The 19,329-nt window shown below is 42.3% G+C and overlaps 1 protein-coding gene across 3 annotated transcripts in view; it reads left to right on the top strand.

Annotated features, from left to right (window-relative positions):
* The window catches only part of met (MET proto-oncogene, receptor tyrosine kinase), a 143,277-nt gene that overhangs the window by 108,682 nt on the left and 15,266 nt on the right, over positions 1-19,329 (top strand). For all 3 annotated transcript variants that reach the window (XM_008111166.3, XM_008111167.3, XM_062982403.1), the window contains 4 exons: positions 1,544-1,759; positions 13,250-13,396; positions 17,906-18,065; positions 19,183-19,323. In XM_008111166.3, coding sequence (XP_008109373.1) covers positions 1,544-1,759; positions 13,250-13,396; positions 17,906-18,065; positions 19,183-19,323 — 664 coding nt within the window. The remainder of the gene's footprint in view (positions 1-1,543; positions 1,760-13,249; positions 13,397-17,905; positions 18,066-19,182; positions 19,324-19,329) is intronic.

The following is a 19,329-nucleotide window of genomic DNA, read 5'->3' as shown; positions in this document are numbered from 1 at the left end:
AAGCAAAGAACATGTGAGTTACTCAATGGGTTTCCATGACGGAGCAAGAATTTGAAACCTGTTTTTTCAGAGCCATGTGATGTAATGGTTTGAACATTAGACTACAACACTGGAGACATATCAAATCCCTGTTTAACCATGAAAACCCACTTAAGTGAGTCACGAGCAGTCATCTCAGATGATAGTAAAGGCAACTTCCACCCCCTGAACAGATATTTCGATGATAGGTTGCCTTAGGGCTGCCATATGTTGGAAGCTACCTGAAGGCACACAACAACTACTCCATAGCTCAGTGTTTTAAATACTATAAAATGCTGGCTGTTAAACCAAGATTACAAAGTTCAAATGGCACCTAATGTTTTGTTTAGAGAAGTAAAAAGAGGTAATAAATGATCCGGAACACTTCACTTGCCATTTCATCTGATCATTACCCTTTAATTTTGTTTTAATTTTAAAAGGGGTCTGTTAGTTGTGGATCCAGTACAATGTGTAGTTTGGACTTGAATCAGTCATAAAATGCATCAGGATCTCCACATTGGTGAAAGACAGATCACCAACAGTTTAATCATCTGTTTTTGTTTGGATTTTTTTTATGTATCAAGTTGGTTAGAGATATTTTCCTCAATATATGGATAGCTCATAAGATTAATAGAAATGTCCATATGAAATACATTTATGTAGTCTGGGTGTAGGTTGCATTTGATGGCCAGGATAAACCATGGTTTATCATGATGAGATGCCAGTCTAATGAAACTCAAGCTTCTGTGATTCACATCTTCCTTCTACTTCTTTGGTATAAGATGTCTGGAAACTTTTCTTACACAGTGTATTAGATATTGCTATTTCTTGTGCTGGTATACATGTACTTAATTGAATCTAGTTTTAATTTTTGTATCTGGTGGATTTTTGGCAATGTCTTTTATAGTTTTTATAAGCTTCTTTGAGTATTGATCTGGGGAAAAGGCAGAATAATGGTGGTAGTAGTAGTAGTAGCAACAGCAGTCATTGTTGCCTATCCATCTTTTCCTATTATCATCATTAACAACGACAATTTTTTAAGAACACCTTGTTGACTTACTTAGTACTTTGTAATGACTATTAAACTATTCTTTGTTTGATACCAGCATCAATGCTTGGCATATGAAATGGGTCAAAATTTAGATTTAAAAAGCTCGGTTTTGAATATTAACACTAAACTGGAATTCTGCAATGCTAGTGAGATGTAAAGATAGAAGAAAACATTAATGAATCTCCAAAACAAATATCCATAGACTTCCATCCACTCTAATACTGTTTTTTCATTGATACTGTACTAGCTATGTATGACAAAGTACATTCATGGTTGAACATTAGTTCATCATATACGTAAGTGTGAAGTTTTATTATAGGTAATTTTGAGCTATATTAAAAGGAATTATCAATGATATTTTCACCATTTCTTTTAAACACAGTACATCAGGAAGGTGAAATCCATAGCCTTTCATATAAAATGTTTCAGGCCTGCACTTGATGCTGAAATATTTTGTTTCCTTTTATATTGCAGGCATGTAACCATCGCTCAAATTCAGAAATAATCTGTTGCCCAACTCCTTCACTGAAATCCTCTAATCTGACACTGCCTTTTGTGACAAAGGTTTTTTTCATTTTTGATGGTGTCATCCCATCTGGTTTCAACTTTGATTATGTGAACGACCCAGTCTTTTCCTCCTCAGAGAAACCAGTGCTAATCTCAAAGAAAAACAGAAATATAATGATTAAGGTAAGCAATTATATGTGTGACAAATAGGCTTTTTCTACCAGTGCTCTGGGCTTCTCAAACATACATAACTTGTTGAGAATAAAAAGTATCTGGAAGCAATTTGATCAGAAGCAACTAACAAGACTATTTTTTTTAATCCTGATGATCTCCCTATAGACTTACTATAACTTGCACATTTGGCCGATATCCATGTGAACAGGTACTATGTGGCTGTAGAAATATTTAACACTGTTTCTGTTTTCTTATTCAATTAAATTCGGGAGTTAAAAGTGGATGTATCTACACTGAAAATGAATATTTATTCTTACTTCTATCTCTGTACCATCCTTGTTAGGAGACTAGCATTGATTGCTTTGGTATAAGATTACTCTGCACATTGTGAATATTGCTATATCCTTAAATAATATCACCAAGTTAATTCCCATTTAAAATGAGAAATGCAATATAGGATAAACGATGATTGTTCAGCCTCCTCCCCCACAAGCTGAAACACAAAGTGAGAAGCACTCATAAACTGTGGGCCAGCTTTTGAGTTCCTTCAGTCAAAAGGTCACTGTGGGCCGGATTGGCAGCACTATGAGTTTATGTACACAGAAAAACAGAAGTTTACATGCCTCATGATCATATTTTGTCGACCAATAATTAAGCAAGCACAGCATGAAATTAAATGGCCACTTGGTTCAGTGAACAAACAATTCTTTCCAAACCAAAATTCTTTTATCTATTTTCTTAATTAGTTTCAGAAGAATAGCAGAGCCTTTATCACTTGGTTTTTCAGGAAAATTAATCTGATGTGGCACATTTTGCTTCCAGCAAGTGCATATATACAAACCACAATGTTGCTTTTATCCAACTCAAAGAGAACAAAGTTCTTCTATTATTAAATATGACACCAAAAACCTATTTATGCAGCTATCTCTTGTTTTTGTAAACATTTGAAGCTGTCTCGTAAGACATGACCCTAACAATGTGGCATACAACCCAAAACATAACATAAAATGTTGACCATCCAACAGCTCTTAGCTCAATTCTCCAGCAGCAGTTTTAAAAAGTGCAGGCTAATGACCTCTAATAACATTTTAAATAACAGTTTGAGCAGTCCAATTTAATAATTTCACAAAAACATGCAGCCATTAAAACCATTAGGAAAAAGCCATCCAGCACATATGATTTTTCAAAGCTCACTGTAGTATTTTGGTATTGGGGCAGTATATTAGCTTCCAATTTCAATTTGTTGCAGAATTAGCATTTCTTGGCCTGTGGTTCGTTATGCGGTCCAGATGTAGCAACAGGTAGCATGCCAACAATGGCTGGTTGTTCTGATGTCAGTGAGATGGTAAATCAGTCCCAAACTATCCAAGGTGCTGAAATAGTTCAGCACTTTGGATAGTTCTTTAAAAATTTATACTAAAACCCTGGGCAGATTCACTGATAAATTAACAAAGGGATGTGATACTGGGATAATCCAGCATGTTTGTCACCTGGATTTGTCTTGGGGTGGTTTCTTTGGCTTGACTGAAAAACAATCCAGATCATTGACTGCTGCTACCTAATGAGCATAGCAAAAAAAGCAAACCACAGACTGATATCTGTGGTTTGTTTATATCTTCCACTGTAAGAGGAAACAATCGGAAGGCAGGAGGAAACTCTCTTGTCCAGGCTAAATGTGTCCCTGGGTGCATCTACACCATAGAATTAATGCAGCTTGACACCATTTTAACTGCTATGGCTCAATGCTATGGAACCTTGGAAGTTGTATTTGAAGTTGTCTTTAGCCTTCTCTGCCAAAAGTGTACTGGTGCCTCACCAAATTACAATGCCTAAGATTCCATAGCATTTAGCCATGGCAGTTAAAGTGGGGTCAGACCGCATTAATTCTATAGTGTAGATGCACTACCTGTCTCTTCCTCCCTACCTACCATTCTGTTCCATTCTTGCACCCTTCTGTCACTTTTCCATGGAGCTTCTCACCCCTAGCGCCCCCCCCCCCGGCGCGCCTTTTTTAGGTACTTCTACAAATGTCACTGTTTTCTCACATGCATAGTGCTATAGTTTTCTTGTCTGAAATTGAACCCCAGCAACTGGTAACAGATAATTGCTTGGGCGTAGAATTTTAAATGTTTCTGTTAACATGTTTTTTCTTCGTGTACTCTGTGAATGCACACTAATGGAGAAGGCTGCGCCTGCGCAGGCTCCAACGGATACTCTTCCAAGCTAAAGTTTGAAATTTGGCGGTAACCCCGCCCCTCTTCCCGGAGGGTATAAAGGGCGCCCTCCGCGCCCGCTCTCCAGTTCCTTTTTTTCCGCTGCAAAGCTCACTTCGGACTCTTCGTTCTTATGTCAACCACGCGTTTTAAACGGTGCACTCAGTGTGCCGCTAAGATTCCAGATTCCGACGGCCACGCTAAGTGCCTTTTCTGCCTTGGCGAAAGCCACGTCGTCGGTACCTGCCGTTTTTGCCTGGCCTTTACAGCTCAGGCCAGAAGAAATAGAGCTGCGAGACTCTGTGCAGCTCTTTACGAAAAAACTCTTGCTCCTGAGGCTTCCACTTCCACCTCAGCCTCGATGGCGTCCAGGCCTGCTCCGTCGGTATCATCTAAAACCTCGAAAACCTCGAGACCGCGACCGACCAAACCGCCCTGCACGGTGACCACCGCTACGGTATCCACCCGGTCGGGCAAGATGGGCCCTTCATCAACTTCGAGTTCGGTGGCTTCGGCCATTTCCACTCGATCCCGCCTGGCTTCGCCGCCATCTTCTTCTGCCATGAAGATTGCCTTCAAGAGGGCTCAGGAGGAATCCAGACGGGCTCAATCTGACTCGGCAGCTGTGTGCCCGATTCCCCCGACGCCGGGAAAATCGCTGAGGGTCGCGTCGAAACAACCCCCAGCAAAGAAACGAATGATCCAGAGGTCGTCCTCCTCAGCGTCTTTGAAGAAGGACGTCCCCTCCTCTGGGCCTTCCTCTAGGAGATCCTCTCCTATCCAACCAGCACAACGCCTCCGCTCCTCTTCCTCTCCTCATGGTCAGTCCTCGGATGTGGGCGCTCAAGCCTCCCCCGACCGGTCGGTCAGGACAGTTATTAAGGCTCCCCAGCCGGCACCATCTCGTCTTCCGGCTCGACAAGAGCTCTTTCCCCCGGCTCAAACACCTGAGAGGGGTAGACAGATGACGCGCTTAGCCCGCACCGCCCAGGCCTCCGCGTCCAAGGGCGTTCCTCCACAGCCGGCTCTCCCTGCTCCTGAGGTTATACCCCATCAGGACTCTGTGCTTGTTTCTCCTCCACGGTCCCCTCAAGGGCCCGAGGAGGATGACCCCGATATCGAACGCCCCGAGTCGATACTCTCCGCCTCCGTTGTTTCTCTCGGTCTCGACCTCTCCCCGCCTCACAACGCCTACGAGGTCGACCCACCTTCCCCGACGGATAATATTCGGGCTTTCTCCGACCAGATGGTCAGAATGGCAGACGCTCTGGGGATGGAAATTAAACAAACTTCAAAGGCTGTTACCGACCCCGTTTTCAAGAGGGTTCAAGCCCAAGCCCCGCCAGCCACCTTGCTGCCTTTTCTTCCATACCTCCTGGACGTCATCCAGGCATCTTGGAAGACTCCATCTTCGATACCTCCAACCTCTAAGAAAATAGAGGCCTGGTACCAAACCGATGACGAAGCCTTGGAATGGCTCAAGCATCACCCTGACCCAAACTCCATGGTGATTAAGGCCTCCCAATCGTCGGGTCGACACTCCAACTCCCCGGCCGACAGAGAGGGCAAACGCTTCGATGCGGTAGGCCGCAAGCTGTACTCCGGTGCTCTCCTCCTTTGCCGTATGGCAAACTACGGGGCCTGCATGGGCGCTTATCAACAGATCCTCTGGGAGAAAGCCCAACCTTTCTTCGCCAAGCTTTCTGACGAAGACCGGTCAGTCCTTTCGACCCTCCAACAGGAGGCGGACTCTCTCGCACACCACCAAATTCAAATGGCTAAGCATACCGGTGATACCGCCGGAAAAATGATTGCCCACGCGGTCGCGATCAGACGGCATGCATGGCTTCGGTCCTCAGGACTCTCTTCTTCCTCTCGACAAGTGATCGAAGACCTTCCTTTCGACATCCAAGGCCTTTTCAATTCTGGCACTGATGACAAACTTAAGTCCAATCACGACTTCAAGATTCTCGCAACAAAGTGCGGGACCAATCAACCTCAGGCTCAGCGGACCCGATGGTTCCCGCAACGGTACCATCGCTACCCTCAGCCTTTTCGTCACCAGCCGTTTCGACGCTCGTCGAGCTCGAGTCACCACAGTCATCAGCAACAACCTCGCCGCCAGCACCAGGTCCCGAAAGGTCGGGGCAAAGGTCCTGCAGCTATGCCACAACCCCAACGTCGGGCCTGACGCCCACTCTCTCGGGGATCTTTCTATCTCCACTACTACTGCCACTACCATGCCGTTCCTAGGCCCCGACCAGATCCTTCCTCTCTGTTCTTTTCTCGACCGCCTAGCTCCTTTCTACCGCGAATGGGAGTCTATCACCTCAGATGCCTGGGTTCTTCGCATTGTCAGAGACGGCTATGCCTTGGAATTCGAAACCTTGCCACCCACGGGTCACATCCTCCACACCGACCCTTCACCGGAAATATGCGCCGAGGTCGACTCCCTTCTGGCGAAGGGCGCAATCCAGCCTTCTCCTTCCGAGCAGGACACTCGAGGTTTCTTCTCGAGATACTTTACGGTTCCCAAGCGGGGCGGAAGTCTTCGGCCTATCCTCGACCTACGGGCTCTAAACCTCTTCATTCTGCCTTCAAAATTTCGAATGGTTTCAGTGGCCTCCATCCTCCCGATGCTCCGACACGGAGACTACTTCGCCTCTATAGACTTACGCGACGCGTATTTCCACGTCTCGGTGCGTCGATCCCACAGACGCTTCCTTTCCTTCAAGCTCCTGGGACACTCTTACCAGTTCACAGTTCTCCCTTTCGGCCTTGTCACGGCCCCAAGGGTCTTTACAAAGGTGGTCGCCGTGGTGGCAGCGCACCTCAGGAAACAGGGCATTATGGTCTTTCCTTATCTGGACGATTGGATGATTGTCGCGTCCGACCCCTCATCCCTTCAAAACCATGTCTCACAGACTCTTTCTCTCCTGCAGCAGCTGGGCCTTCAGTTGAATGTCTCAAAGTCTCAACTCCTCCCAACCACAGAGATCCGTTTCATTGGAGCTCTCTTCAACTCCATCACGGAAACCGCCTCCCTACCGAAGGACAGGTTCCTAGCCCTTCAACAGCACCTTTCTCTCCTCCTCCGCAACCGCAGGATCCGAGCCCACGCGGTCCAAGTTCTTCTGGGTCACATGGCCTCCACGGTCATGGTTACCCCTTTCGCCAGATTACGTCTCAGACCTCTCCAAAGATGGTTTATAGACTCTTTCAAACCCCATCGGCATCCGAGCTCGATGCTTCTCACGATACCGAACCACGTTCGCCTCTCCCTTCGTTGGTGGCAGGACCCAGCGAACGTTTGTGTGGGACTTCCCTTCCATCCCTCCCTACCGTCTGTCACCATCACGACCGACGCCTCCAATTTTGCGTGGGGAGCCCACATGTCGTACCTCACCGTCAGGGACCTGTGGTCCACCCAAGAAAGGTCTCACCACATAAACTTTCTAGAACTATTATCAATCTTCAAAGCCCTCCGGGCGTTTGCTCGCTTTCTTCCCCACAAGTCTGTTCTAATCCAAACGGACAACGTAGTAGCCATGTACTACATCAACAAACAAGGGGGTACGGGCTTGAGAAAACTCATGGCTCTCTCGATGGACATTTGGCTATGGTGCATAGCGAGACACATAACTCTGTCGGCAGTTCACCTTCCGGGGGCTCAAAACACTCTAGCAGACTCTCTAAGCAGAATAACGACCTCCCCCCACGAGTGGCGTCTCGATCCCGAGATCCTGAAATCCGTCTTCGACGATTGGGGCTGGGCAGCTCTCGACCTTTTTGCCTCCCCCTCGAACGCTCAACTTCCTCGCTTCGGAGCGAGACTACCTCCAAACTCGACTCCGGGCTGTCTCGGAGACGCGTTTCTTCTCGACTGGACTATCGAACCCGTCTATCTTTTTCCTCCCTTCCCTCTCATCTCGAGAGTGATAGAGAGACTCTATCTAACACCGACATCGGCCATCCTGATCGCCCCTGCATGGCCACGCCAGCCGTGGTATCCCACGCTACTCCGGATGTGTGCGGATCCTCCCCGCACTCTCCCAACTCTCCCTCATCTACTATCTTCACAGAAGGGACAGGTCCTCCACCCCGACGTCCCATCCCTACACCTGACTGCCTGGAGGATACTTCCTTAAATTCTCTCCACCCAGACCTGCAGGCGATCCTTCGCGCCGCTCACAAACCGGCCACATCGAAGGCCTATGCTTACAAGCTGGCAAAATTCCAAACTTTCCTTCGGGACCGACGCGTCGATCCCGCCTCTACTTCGATCCCGCTGGTCATGGACTTTCTACTTTCCCTTGCGGATCGTCAACTTTCTCTGGCCTCGATAAGATCCTATCTCGCTGCTCTCTCCTGGCATTTCCAACGTCAGGGACAACCCTCTCTCTTTTCTAACAACCTCATTAAGACCTTCCTTCGAGGTTACAACAACTTGCATCCTCCAGTTCAACCTCCGACTCCCGGATGGAGCCTCGAACTCGTCCTTTCTCAACTAGCTTCAGCTCCCTTCGAACCTATGGCCTCTGCAGACCTTCACCTTCTCTCTTGGAAGACTGCCTTCCTCATCGCTATCACCTCTGCGCGCAGGCCTTCGGAACTGGCTGCTCTCCGGGTGGACGAACCCTATCTCCGTTTCCACCACGACAGGGCTGTCCTTCGCCCGGACATCACCTTCCTACCTAAGGTGGTCTCTGCTTTTCACCTGAACCAGGACATAATACTTCCTGCTTTCTTCCCTAATCCTTCTTCTTCTCTAGAACGGAAACTCCATCTCCTCGATGTCAGGAGAGCCCTCCTTTTCTACAAGGACAGGACTAAGGACATACGTAAGTCACCTAGACTGTTTGTGGCTTACGCTACCCATAAACTGGGCGAACCACTTTCTTCCCAAAGACTCTCACACTGGATTGCTCAGACCATCGAGCTCGCTTATCAGCTGGCCAAACGCCAACCCCCCTCTTCGATCCGCCCTAGATCTACGAGGGGCCTTTCCACCTCTACGGCCTTCCTGAGGGGCGTCCCTCTCGACTCCATCTGTCGAGCGGCTATCTGGTCCACTCCATCCACCTTTGTTTCACACTACAGGATGGACTCAAAGAACCTCAAGGACTCGGCTTTTGCCAGGTCCGTCCTTTCCTCCTGCCTTACCTAATGTTGTTGCCTTACTCAAACCCAGTTTTCGGGTTTATCCTTCTTACAGGCTGACCGTTGTCATCCACCCCGTTTGTAATCAATGTGCTCAGGGTTTCTTTAACATAGTGCTTGTGTACTATACTTACCCACTGCACTGAAATGTATTTTTTTGAATACTTCTCCCTCTGTTTTCAGAGAATGAGTTTATGCCTACCTCTGTATTTTCTTACAGACTATTGCCCACTTACAATGTTATGATTGTGTTCTGGATCCTAACAACAAGGATCGGTTTTTTTGCACTATATGCTATTGCATCGCTTCTTTGACCGTTGCATTTGCCTATTTTTGCACCTTGTGCTCAATAAATGTGTTGTTTGGACACTAGACTGGTTATCGGGTTTGCTATCCCACCTACCTACACCTCAGCTTGCTAGTCTCCATTAGTGTGCATTCACAGAGTACACGAAGAAAAAGGACAGGTTGCTTACCTGTAACCGTGTTTCTTCGAGTGTACTCTGTGAATTCACACAATCCCGCCCTTCCTTCCCCACATGCAAACCTCTCCCTTTCTCGCTGCCTTTGCGGCGTAGGAACTGGAGAGCGGGCGCGGAGGGCGCCCTTTATACCCTCCGGGAAGAGGGGCGGGGTTACCGCCAAATTTCAAACTTTAGCTTGGAAGAGTATCCGTTGGAGCCTGCGCAGGCGCAGCCTTCTCCATTAGTGTGAATTCACAGAGTACACTCGAAGAAACACGGTTACAGGTAAGCAACCTGTCCTTATTTGGAGCATTTTGTTTTTACAACTTCTGGCGAATCTGTGGCCTCCTCTGTTTTATTAAACCGCAATTCCCATCACTCTTTGTCAGCAAAGCAAATGCTAAGGAATGCTTGGAGATAAACTCCAACAGCATCTGAAAGGCCCCATTATTCCCATCCTCGATTTACACTCATCCTTTTATAAGCATTCCTAGGACAACTAATGTAATGAGACACTTTGCAACTTCAAAGCAGGTTGGTTGATAGAACTGCTGCAGTCCATGATTTGGGTTTTGGAAATCACCTTTTGCCTCTCCTTGAATGTACTTTTTATTGATTTGAAGGTTGTACATTATCCAGGAAATACAGACATGGTATTTGAGTCTGAATCATCAGGCCAGTTTCAGTTTCTTTGCATAACTCTTTATTGCCATTTTATAAATGGTAATCATTATCAAGTCACTGACAATGTAGTGATGCCTGAGTCCTAATCAAGAACAAAACCTCTATTGTATTGCCTGTGCTTACTTTTTCCCTCCCTTCAGAGGAAAAAGTACATTATATCCTGTCTTACAGCTTTTCTGCCCATATCTAGTTAAATACCTTCCAAACCAAGCTAATGTCTGTTTCAGATTTCCAAAGAATCTTGGGTATAGCAGAATGCCTGATTATATAAACTGAACCATATAATGATTTTCTTAAACTGCATAAACAGAAGCCACCAGGATGTTCATATTGCATGTCTAATGTTTTATGGACATCTGTGTGGTCTGTATAACCTGTAAAATATAACCTGATGGTTTAAACAGTTACACATAATGTGTAAACACCAATTCAGAGTAATAATACAACAAAGCAAGATATTCACAGTTTGGGTGGTATACTTATTGAGTCATCTCTCAATCTGCATGCTGACCGGGGTCCATATGAGACCAATATAAAGACTACTTATTTCTGGAAATGGCTGGTTGAGTCCTACTGACATCTCATTTTCATTCTGTTTGGGTTAGTGCAGTGGTTCTCAATCTGTGGATCCCTAGGTGTTTTGGCTTACAACCCCCAGAAATCCCAGCCAGTTTACCATCTGTTAGGATTTCTGGGAGCTGAAGGCCAAAACATCTGGGGGCCCACAGGTTGATAACCACTGGGCTAGTGCAACATGTTCTGTGTGGGACTGCCTTTGAAAAGTATTTGGAAATATTTACTCCAAAGTGCTGTGGTCAGACTATTATTGATGCAGGAAAGATGCACCTTCTTCAATACACAGCTTTATTAGTGCTGGCTACCACTCTGTTCCCAGACAGAATTCAAAATGTTAAAATTTATGTAAAATTGTGCTATCAATTTAATAAGGAAATAAGTAACTTGTGATATTACTTGTTCTACTGCTTTATCTTTCCTTCACCTCTGGGTTACATAGCACAGTTGATCAGTCAAAGCATAGTACAGTCATGCATTACTCCACTTTAACAAGATCAGTACTTTGCCACTTAAATTCAAGTACAATATCAGAATATGATATCCTGAAATTGTTGTTGTAAGGACCATAGCAATATTGCTATGGTCTGAAGTGCAATTGAAAAATTTCAGGAGAATGGATGTGTGGTGTGTGTTAGTATCATAATATCTCTCCATGTATCATAATGGATGTTTCCATATATAGCAAACATAATTGGGTGTTTGCCATAGATGATAGCAGGACCCCATCTTGTTGTAATGGTCATTCATTGCAGTTACCCAGCTTGAGCCAAGGATCACATTTTCCTCACAGCATGCTTTATTTCAATAGGCATTTTGAATGACAACCTATATTGTCATTTTGATACTGTCAAGGAACTGTTTAGAATCCCTAGCCATCCAAGATAACACATATTTCAAACAGTTTTATTTCAAGACTTGTAGATCATAGCACATTACCATAACACACTGCAATAGATTTTTGTGTCCACTTGGAAACACAATTAATATTGTGCAGATGAGATTCACATTTTAGGTACAATTTCACAAGATCAGTACTTTGCCAGTGTATTTAGTAAGCATTCCACCTGATTGTCGTATGGCCAAAACTGAAGTACCCATACAATCTCTTAGGACTTGGCCTATGCTAGTGTGTTCTAAAGGCCATATTGGTCTAAGGCAGTAATTTAACATTAATCTTAGTTCAAAGTATTATGGAAATATAAATTTAGATAATTATGCATGTTGAGATGACATTTCCTGAGTGCATCTGATCATGGAAGGGCCTTTTACGGTTTTGGCCCAATCTACTTGTCCGAACGTATCTCCTCCTATGAGCCAGGAAGATCCCTGAGGTCATCTGGAGAGGCCCTGCTCTCAGTCCCGCCTGCCTCACAGGCGCGGCTGGTGGGAACGAGGGACAGGGCCTTCTCGGTGGTGGCTCCCCGGCTATGGAACACCCTCCCCAGAGATATACGGCAAGCCCCAATCCTTTTGAGTTTTAGAAAAGCCTTAAAAACATGGCTTTGTGCCCAGGCTTTTAATGAATAAATGATAAAGACGACCCAGATTGTTATATGGATAAAGTTGGAGGATATTGGACGAACGGATTTTAAACACGTTTTATGTTTTATATTTTATACTGTATTTAATTGGTTGTATTTTTTATATGTTGTTGTTTTTAATGATGTATCGGCATCGAATTGTTGCCAATTGTACGCCGCCCTGAGTCCCTCCGGGTGAGAAGGGCGGGATAGAAATATTTGAAATAAATAAATAAATAAATTTTAATACCAGTCCCATTTCAGCCTCCCATAGCGATTGCCAGTGGTTGTCAGTGGCTCCATAGTTTTTAGGGCAGCAAATTTGGGCTGAAAAGCTAGTCCACATTTTAAAGGAGCTTTCCATTGTGCTAAACTCTATTCCCAGAATAGAGTCAACACCTTCAATAGTTGAAATCTGTAACCAATCTATCATTTGTTTCATTGTTTCAGTGATTTAACAACTTGATTTTTATTTGAATTTGGACAGAAGTGATGGGTCAGGTTACAGCATATAGCAACACTTTCTTGAGTCCCATACTGGTAAAAGGCAGAATATAAAATAAAATACATAATAACAAATAAAGAAAAATACACTGCTGTGGCCATTAGTAAGGGTAATGTTTGGGAACAACAGGATTTTACAAAACAGGGTTTCAGCCAGTGGTCATCCTCAGTATTGCATTCTAATCAATTCAGAAATTCACTATATTTCTAAAACTAAGAAAGTAATGAGTGTAAACTGATGTCTTTTTCAATCTTGTGTTTGAATTGTGAGTGAAATAAAGAAGCTTACTGATGAAAAATGAATCTAATTTGGTAAAGCTTTCATATTGTCTTCAGTGTAGTTTGCCCTCCTAATTATTTTATATTTTGCTTTCCTAGGGAAATAACCTTGACTCGGAAGCTGTTAAAGGTGAAGTGCTAAAAGTTGGAAACAAAAGCTGTGAGAATATCACCTTGAAGTTGCAGTCTATTTTTTGTACAGTTCCTAAGGAGCTCCTGGATACCAACAGCGAATTGAATATAGTGGTAGGCTATTTATATTTACATTATGTATCTAATGGTATTTTACCTCTGTATTATTGTATTACTTTCAGAATTCATGTCCCAATCCTGTTTGGGGATGTTCGTGCACTATGCTTCTAACTTTTTTCTACTTTATGCATTTAGTTGGATACAACACTTACAGTAAAATGGTGGGCACCTAAGTCTCTTCACTCTATCACACAGCTTTTTCCTGATCTTGTATCCTCCATGATTCTTTCTTCTATGTACTTTCTCCCTTTTTTGGCAGTTGGGTGTTGACATGGATGGTCTGACACACAGTGAAGGTTGTGGAAAATATCATTTATAACCTTGTGGAAAACACCTTTTGGAGATCATTACTTTTAGAAATTCACGATCTTTCAGAGAAGAGCCAAAAACCCTTTAGAGTAGAATCTTCTCTTGTGGTATACAACCAGATATAATTATGCTAAGCAATGGTTCCATTTGTTAGATAACCTGTTATCGCTGCTCTTTTAGGAATACAGATTTTGCCAGTGCATAAAAAATAGCAGAGCTTTAGAAATGTTTTTCAGTGCCCAAAAATATATACTCTCCAATAAAACAACTTGTTTTATCTCATGCACTCAAGAGACAAAAATGAAGAAGACTTTGATGGAAATAACATAGATTAGGTTTACTCACAACCTTCATGTGTTCAGCATACACAGGTACAAAATTTATCAATCCAGATTCATATATGTTTGAGATAATTCTCTGTGCCATCCGGCCAGGACATTTCTCTTATAACAGAACAGCTATCAACAGGTCACATAGTTAAAAGGAGAGAGTGATGAGAGCATGTGCTCTGCAGCTCTTTTTGTAATTTCTCAGGAACCATACAGTAAAGGAAACTGCATACCAAAACATACATACAGGAAACAGTAAGTAACAAGATCATAGATATACATTACTAGAGAAGGCTTGAAGAATGTTGTCATATCCAATAGAAGGATAGTATGTCTGTATGGTGTAGGGAAAGGACTTTATACTCCATCCTTTGCTACTGTTATGTCACCTGCAATTGGAGGTGTCAGCTGGGGTCTTTTCTGCTCTAAAGTTGGAAATGTCTAAAAATAACTAGTCTTCTTGGCAGTCTAACTTGACGTTTGCCCTTAATAATTGTCAACATGGCATTTCCACAATCTGTTCGGATTTTCAGAAAAATCACATTAGAGTTGGTTTTCCACGTTTTGATTTCCAGGATCATAAGCCATTATCTATTGTAGCCAAATTTACAGTTGCTTGATAGTAAATATCCTTGCAATTTTAAATGCAAGAGTAATCAAATCAGTGGAACTGAGTTTTTATGTCCTTTGATGTAGTATGCTTTGTGATTAAACAAGGGGTGAGAGGTTGTTTTCCATGATGGCTGTTGGCATAATTTACTCTTTATTTCTCTGGCAAAAATCTGCTTGCTGCAGCCAATTTATCTTGCTGGACAGCTGTGGCTGCTGGAAGTATATTGCCAAATCAGTCCTAATGGGACACTTCTCACTCCGCCCCTCAAATTAAGCCAATTCTATCTGCTGTTGTGATAGAAAAGTCCCATTAATATACAAATTTGACTTTCTGTGGAAAGATTTTCAAAAATAACTTGTGTAAAATGTTATATTATCCTCTAGAAGGGAGTTATTTGATTAACAATAAAATAAAATAAAAATAATAATCCATCTTCATAACAAGCTTTAATATAGAAAAAGCAGCATTAATTGAGAAAAACTCAGAGATACCCCTACATTTTTGTTAAGGTTGTGATAAACATCAATAGATTAAAAAGCATGTTTGAAAAGAAGTGATTTCGGATCGTGGTGGAAAATAAAGATGAAGTTAATCTAAAGTCGTGGGGTTTGGTTATCCATAAGAAGCACTGCCTTAGAAAAAATCCTCTTGAAGTTTTTGTTTGGAGTAATGGCTGTGAGAAAATCCTGAGAGTGCCTTGGACCACAAGAAGATCAAACCAGTCCATACTCCAGGAAATAATGCCCAACTGCTCACCGGAGGGAAGGATATTAGAAGCAAAAATGAAGTACTTTGGCCACATGGGAAGACAAAAAAGCTTGGAGAAGAGAATGATGCTGGGGAAATGGAAGGAAACAGGAAGAGGGGCCAACCAAGGGCAAGATGGATGGATGGTATCCTTGAAGTGACTGGGTTGACATTGAAGGAGTTGAGGGTGGCGACAGCCAACAGGGAGCTCTGGCGTGGGCTGGTCAATGAGGTCACAAAGCAACTGAATGAATAAACAACAAACAATGGTTCTGAGAGAAGGAAGCTCTAATACTCTCCCTGCCTTGGTCTTCCTGACCATTTCTATTCTTCCAGGTGCTTTCTATTTAATTGGGGAAATTCACATATCTGTATCAAGCCCTCCCCCATCCAAGACTCAAGGAGATGATTAATATCTCAAAAGCCATGAGGGAGGGCATGAATAATAAAAATTCGAGCTACCCCACAGTGGCTTCAAAAATAGATTATTCATATACGAAATTTCAATGTTGCTTATTTTTGGCCCTCAGAAGATTGTCAATTGGGCACTGGAAAACAAAACATCTGTGTTTCATATTGTTAACATAGAAAGAGTGGTACCTAAACAAGCATAATGTAAGCCTTTGTGGTATCCTCTCATAGACTTGAGGAATCCCAACAATGATTGAACCCCACCCCCCCATTCACAAAAATCAGTATTCTACTTTCAGTGCTGCACAGTGTCTCAGCCTATACTATCTTACATGAGTATGTTAAATTATATATTCTTAAAAGGTTCAAAATCTGTGCCTTTGTTACATCATTCAGTTAAATCACATTAAAATAATTCAGATACTGACATAGTTACAAACAGGTTGAGACAACAGAAGGTGAGAGATATCTTCCCCTAGGAAGGGAAATTCACTCCTGAAAGAGTTATCATGTGGAAAAGGTGTCTCCACTGAAGCTTTATCACCAACCTTTGTTTTTAAAACAAGCATTTTTTCCCCGAAATCCAGTTATCACAGGAACGGAAAGTGAGGTGAAGTCTTCTGAACAGGGACACAGACATTAAAACAAACCCTACATGTGTATTAAGCCTTCCCTTTGCTATCCAAAGCCTAACTATGTGTATTTTTGGCTGGAGTTACACTTAAAATATACCTGTTCTGACTTACAAACAAATTCAACATAAGAACAAACCTATAGAACCTAACTTGTTTGTAACTTGGGGACTGCCTTTCCATGAAACATGGAGCCAGTATGTGTTCATTGGTGCATGCAGGCATTTTAAGGTGTTTCTACTGTCCACTGTTTTAATGACATTTGTGTGTTCTTTATGTGCCCAGCAAGAAAGAAAAACATACATATCTGATGGGCAACAACATTATGGACTGATGAAGGCAGAGGAGTTGCCAAATGCATTCCAGTTGATTGAAATATTGTCATGTGACATCAAATAATTTGGCTTCCTTCATTTACTATTGTTACTTCTTGTTACAATGCTTTTGAGTTTTCAGCAAAACAACAAAATTGGCAAAGATCCTTGAAAGACTGAAGATGGAAGCCATTTAGGATTAGCAGGTCTTTAACAAAGGAATGCTGAAAGCAGACTAGTAGATTGGTAATTATTTACATGGCTAGAGTAAAATATTAGTGCAAATAGGTAAGCCAGTATTTCAGTTAGTAAACCTGTAAACAACTAGGATTTCTGGTAGCATAACAGGAACATAATATGATCTTTTAATGAACATTTAATATACTTCATATTATTTTTTTAAAAAATTCTTGAATATAACAAAATCTGAGTCCTCCATCTTCTCAAGATGTGTGAAACCGAAGTTGGTGTACAAAGCAGAACTATTGAGAATGAGATGACATCTAGAGCAAGGAGACAACTTCTCTGGATCTCTGAGGGCCAAATTTGTGGTGCCCATCTAATCATGGTTGCGAAAGTAATTGTTGTAGCAGCCCAAACAACTCACCCCTTCATGTTTTGCTTTAGAATAAGATGTGCACAATTATTATCTTTTCAGAAGGATTTTTTATTAGCACAGACCAACAAAAAATATACCCAGAAATAGGTCTAACGTTTGAGGCACCAAAATGTGTGTTAGCCAACGTTAAAAGACGCAATCTGGAAACATGAGTGGTAGATGTTAATAAAAAGTAAATAATGCCTGACCTGCTAACGGCATTATTAATAGCGCTCCATGCAGTCACGCCGGCCACATGACCTTGGAGGTGTCTACGGACAACGGCGGCTCTTCAGCTTAGAAATGGAGATGAGCACCAACCCCCAGAGTCAGACATGACTGGACTTAACGTCAGGGGAAACCTTTACCTTTTTTTACCTGCTGGAAATCAGGCTAACAAATAAACAAGAATCAGCAGGAGAAAGGAATTACATATCCAAATTTCATGGGTATCTCTACAGTGGGAAATTTAGTTACTTTATGGTGAGTGCTGGTCAGTGTGTTTTTAAACACTTACTGAAAGTTTTACTTTTCTTTCCCCCCCTTTTAGTGGAAGAAAGAAGTTGCACCCGCTGTTATTGGGAAAGTAATGATTCAGCCTGATCCGAATTCCACAGCGCTCATTGTAGGTGTTGTGTCAACCACAATTTTTTTCTCACTGTTGCTCTTTGGACTTTTCTTGTGGAGAAAAAAGAGAAAACAAATCAAAGGTAGTAATTATTGTTCTTCTTCACTTTACTGCACTTTCGATTAAGTGAAATGCAAGTTTTCTCTCCCAAAAAGATTACATGGGGAAATGACATATGAGTAGGAAATGATAAAATATGTGGAAATCTGGATATATCTGCTTAGACCAGTGGTGGTAATCTTGTCGTTGGATAGCAGTTTTCAACAGTGCGCACAGTTGGCTGTAATGACAATGACTGCTGGAAATTATAGTTAAATAGCATTTTGAAGGGTGCATGATTCCCATCTCTGACGTTAGAATTTTGTTTACACTTTAGAGTGAAGATTAGGCTGTTAAAGAATGGCATATTGCAAAAGATGTGTTTTGAAAAAGGTTTGAAAGAGAGAGAAAATAAAAGATTGTTCCGAGATTTGGGAAGAGGATTGCAGTCATAGGAGCAGCAGTAACAAACAGTTCTTAATAATAGATTTTTAGAAAGGTGACATTATTAAAACTTTCTATCAAAGTTCCTTGTAGATGTTGTTGAACTGCAGCTCCAAATACTACCTAGAAAAGCTGCAACTTGTTCACTCAGTACCTACCATTTAAATGGACATGAAATATCATTATGTTGCCTGGTATAATGTGCATATTTTGCCTCTAGTAAATTTCTGGTGTCACTCTAACACCAAACTGACAATGTATGCATTTGTTTATTGATACATGGAGAAGATGTGCATTTTGTAGCATCATTCCTGCAGAACTGTGGGTGTATAATTCCAATTTAGCACTGCCTTGAAGACTTGAGACTTAAAAGAAAACTTCATACCAACCCTTTGTAAAACTGCTTTTGCTTCTCTGACACGTTGAAAAAGCAACAATAAAATCTAGTCCCATAGATAATTTTAAGTTTAGTATTAACACCATGTTAGTTGTGGGTTAACTGCTTGAGAGTGTTTCATGTGTTGTGTAACTTATATTTGTTCTTCTTTTTCATGGTTATGTTTTTAACTAAATTTAATTTTACTGATAGTTTAAATATATTTTAAAGCTTGATGTGATACTTTTTAAAGCTGTGTCTGTTTTAATGTTCATTGGTTTTACTAGATTGGAAAAATGTGGGATTGTAATCACAAAATCTTGCTTTCTTCCACATGAAGATTTAGGCAGAGAGATTGTTCGCTATGATGGAAGAGTGCACACTCCTCACTTGGACAGACTTGTGAGTGCAAGGAGTGTGAGCCCTACAACAGAAATGGTCTCAAGTGAATCTGTAGACTATAGGTCAACTTTCTTAGAAGGTATTA

Source organism: Anolis carolinensis, chromosome 5, assembly GCF_035594765.1.
Source record: "Anolis carolinensis isolate JA03-04 chromosome 5, rAnoCar3.1.pri, whole genome shotgun sequence".
NCBI lineage: Eukaryota > Metazoa > Chordata > Lepidosauria > Squamata > Dactyloidae > Anolis > Anolis carolinensis.
This window is presented reverse-complemented; position numbering and strand designations above follow the sequence as displayed.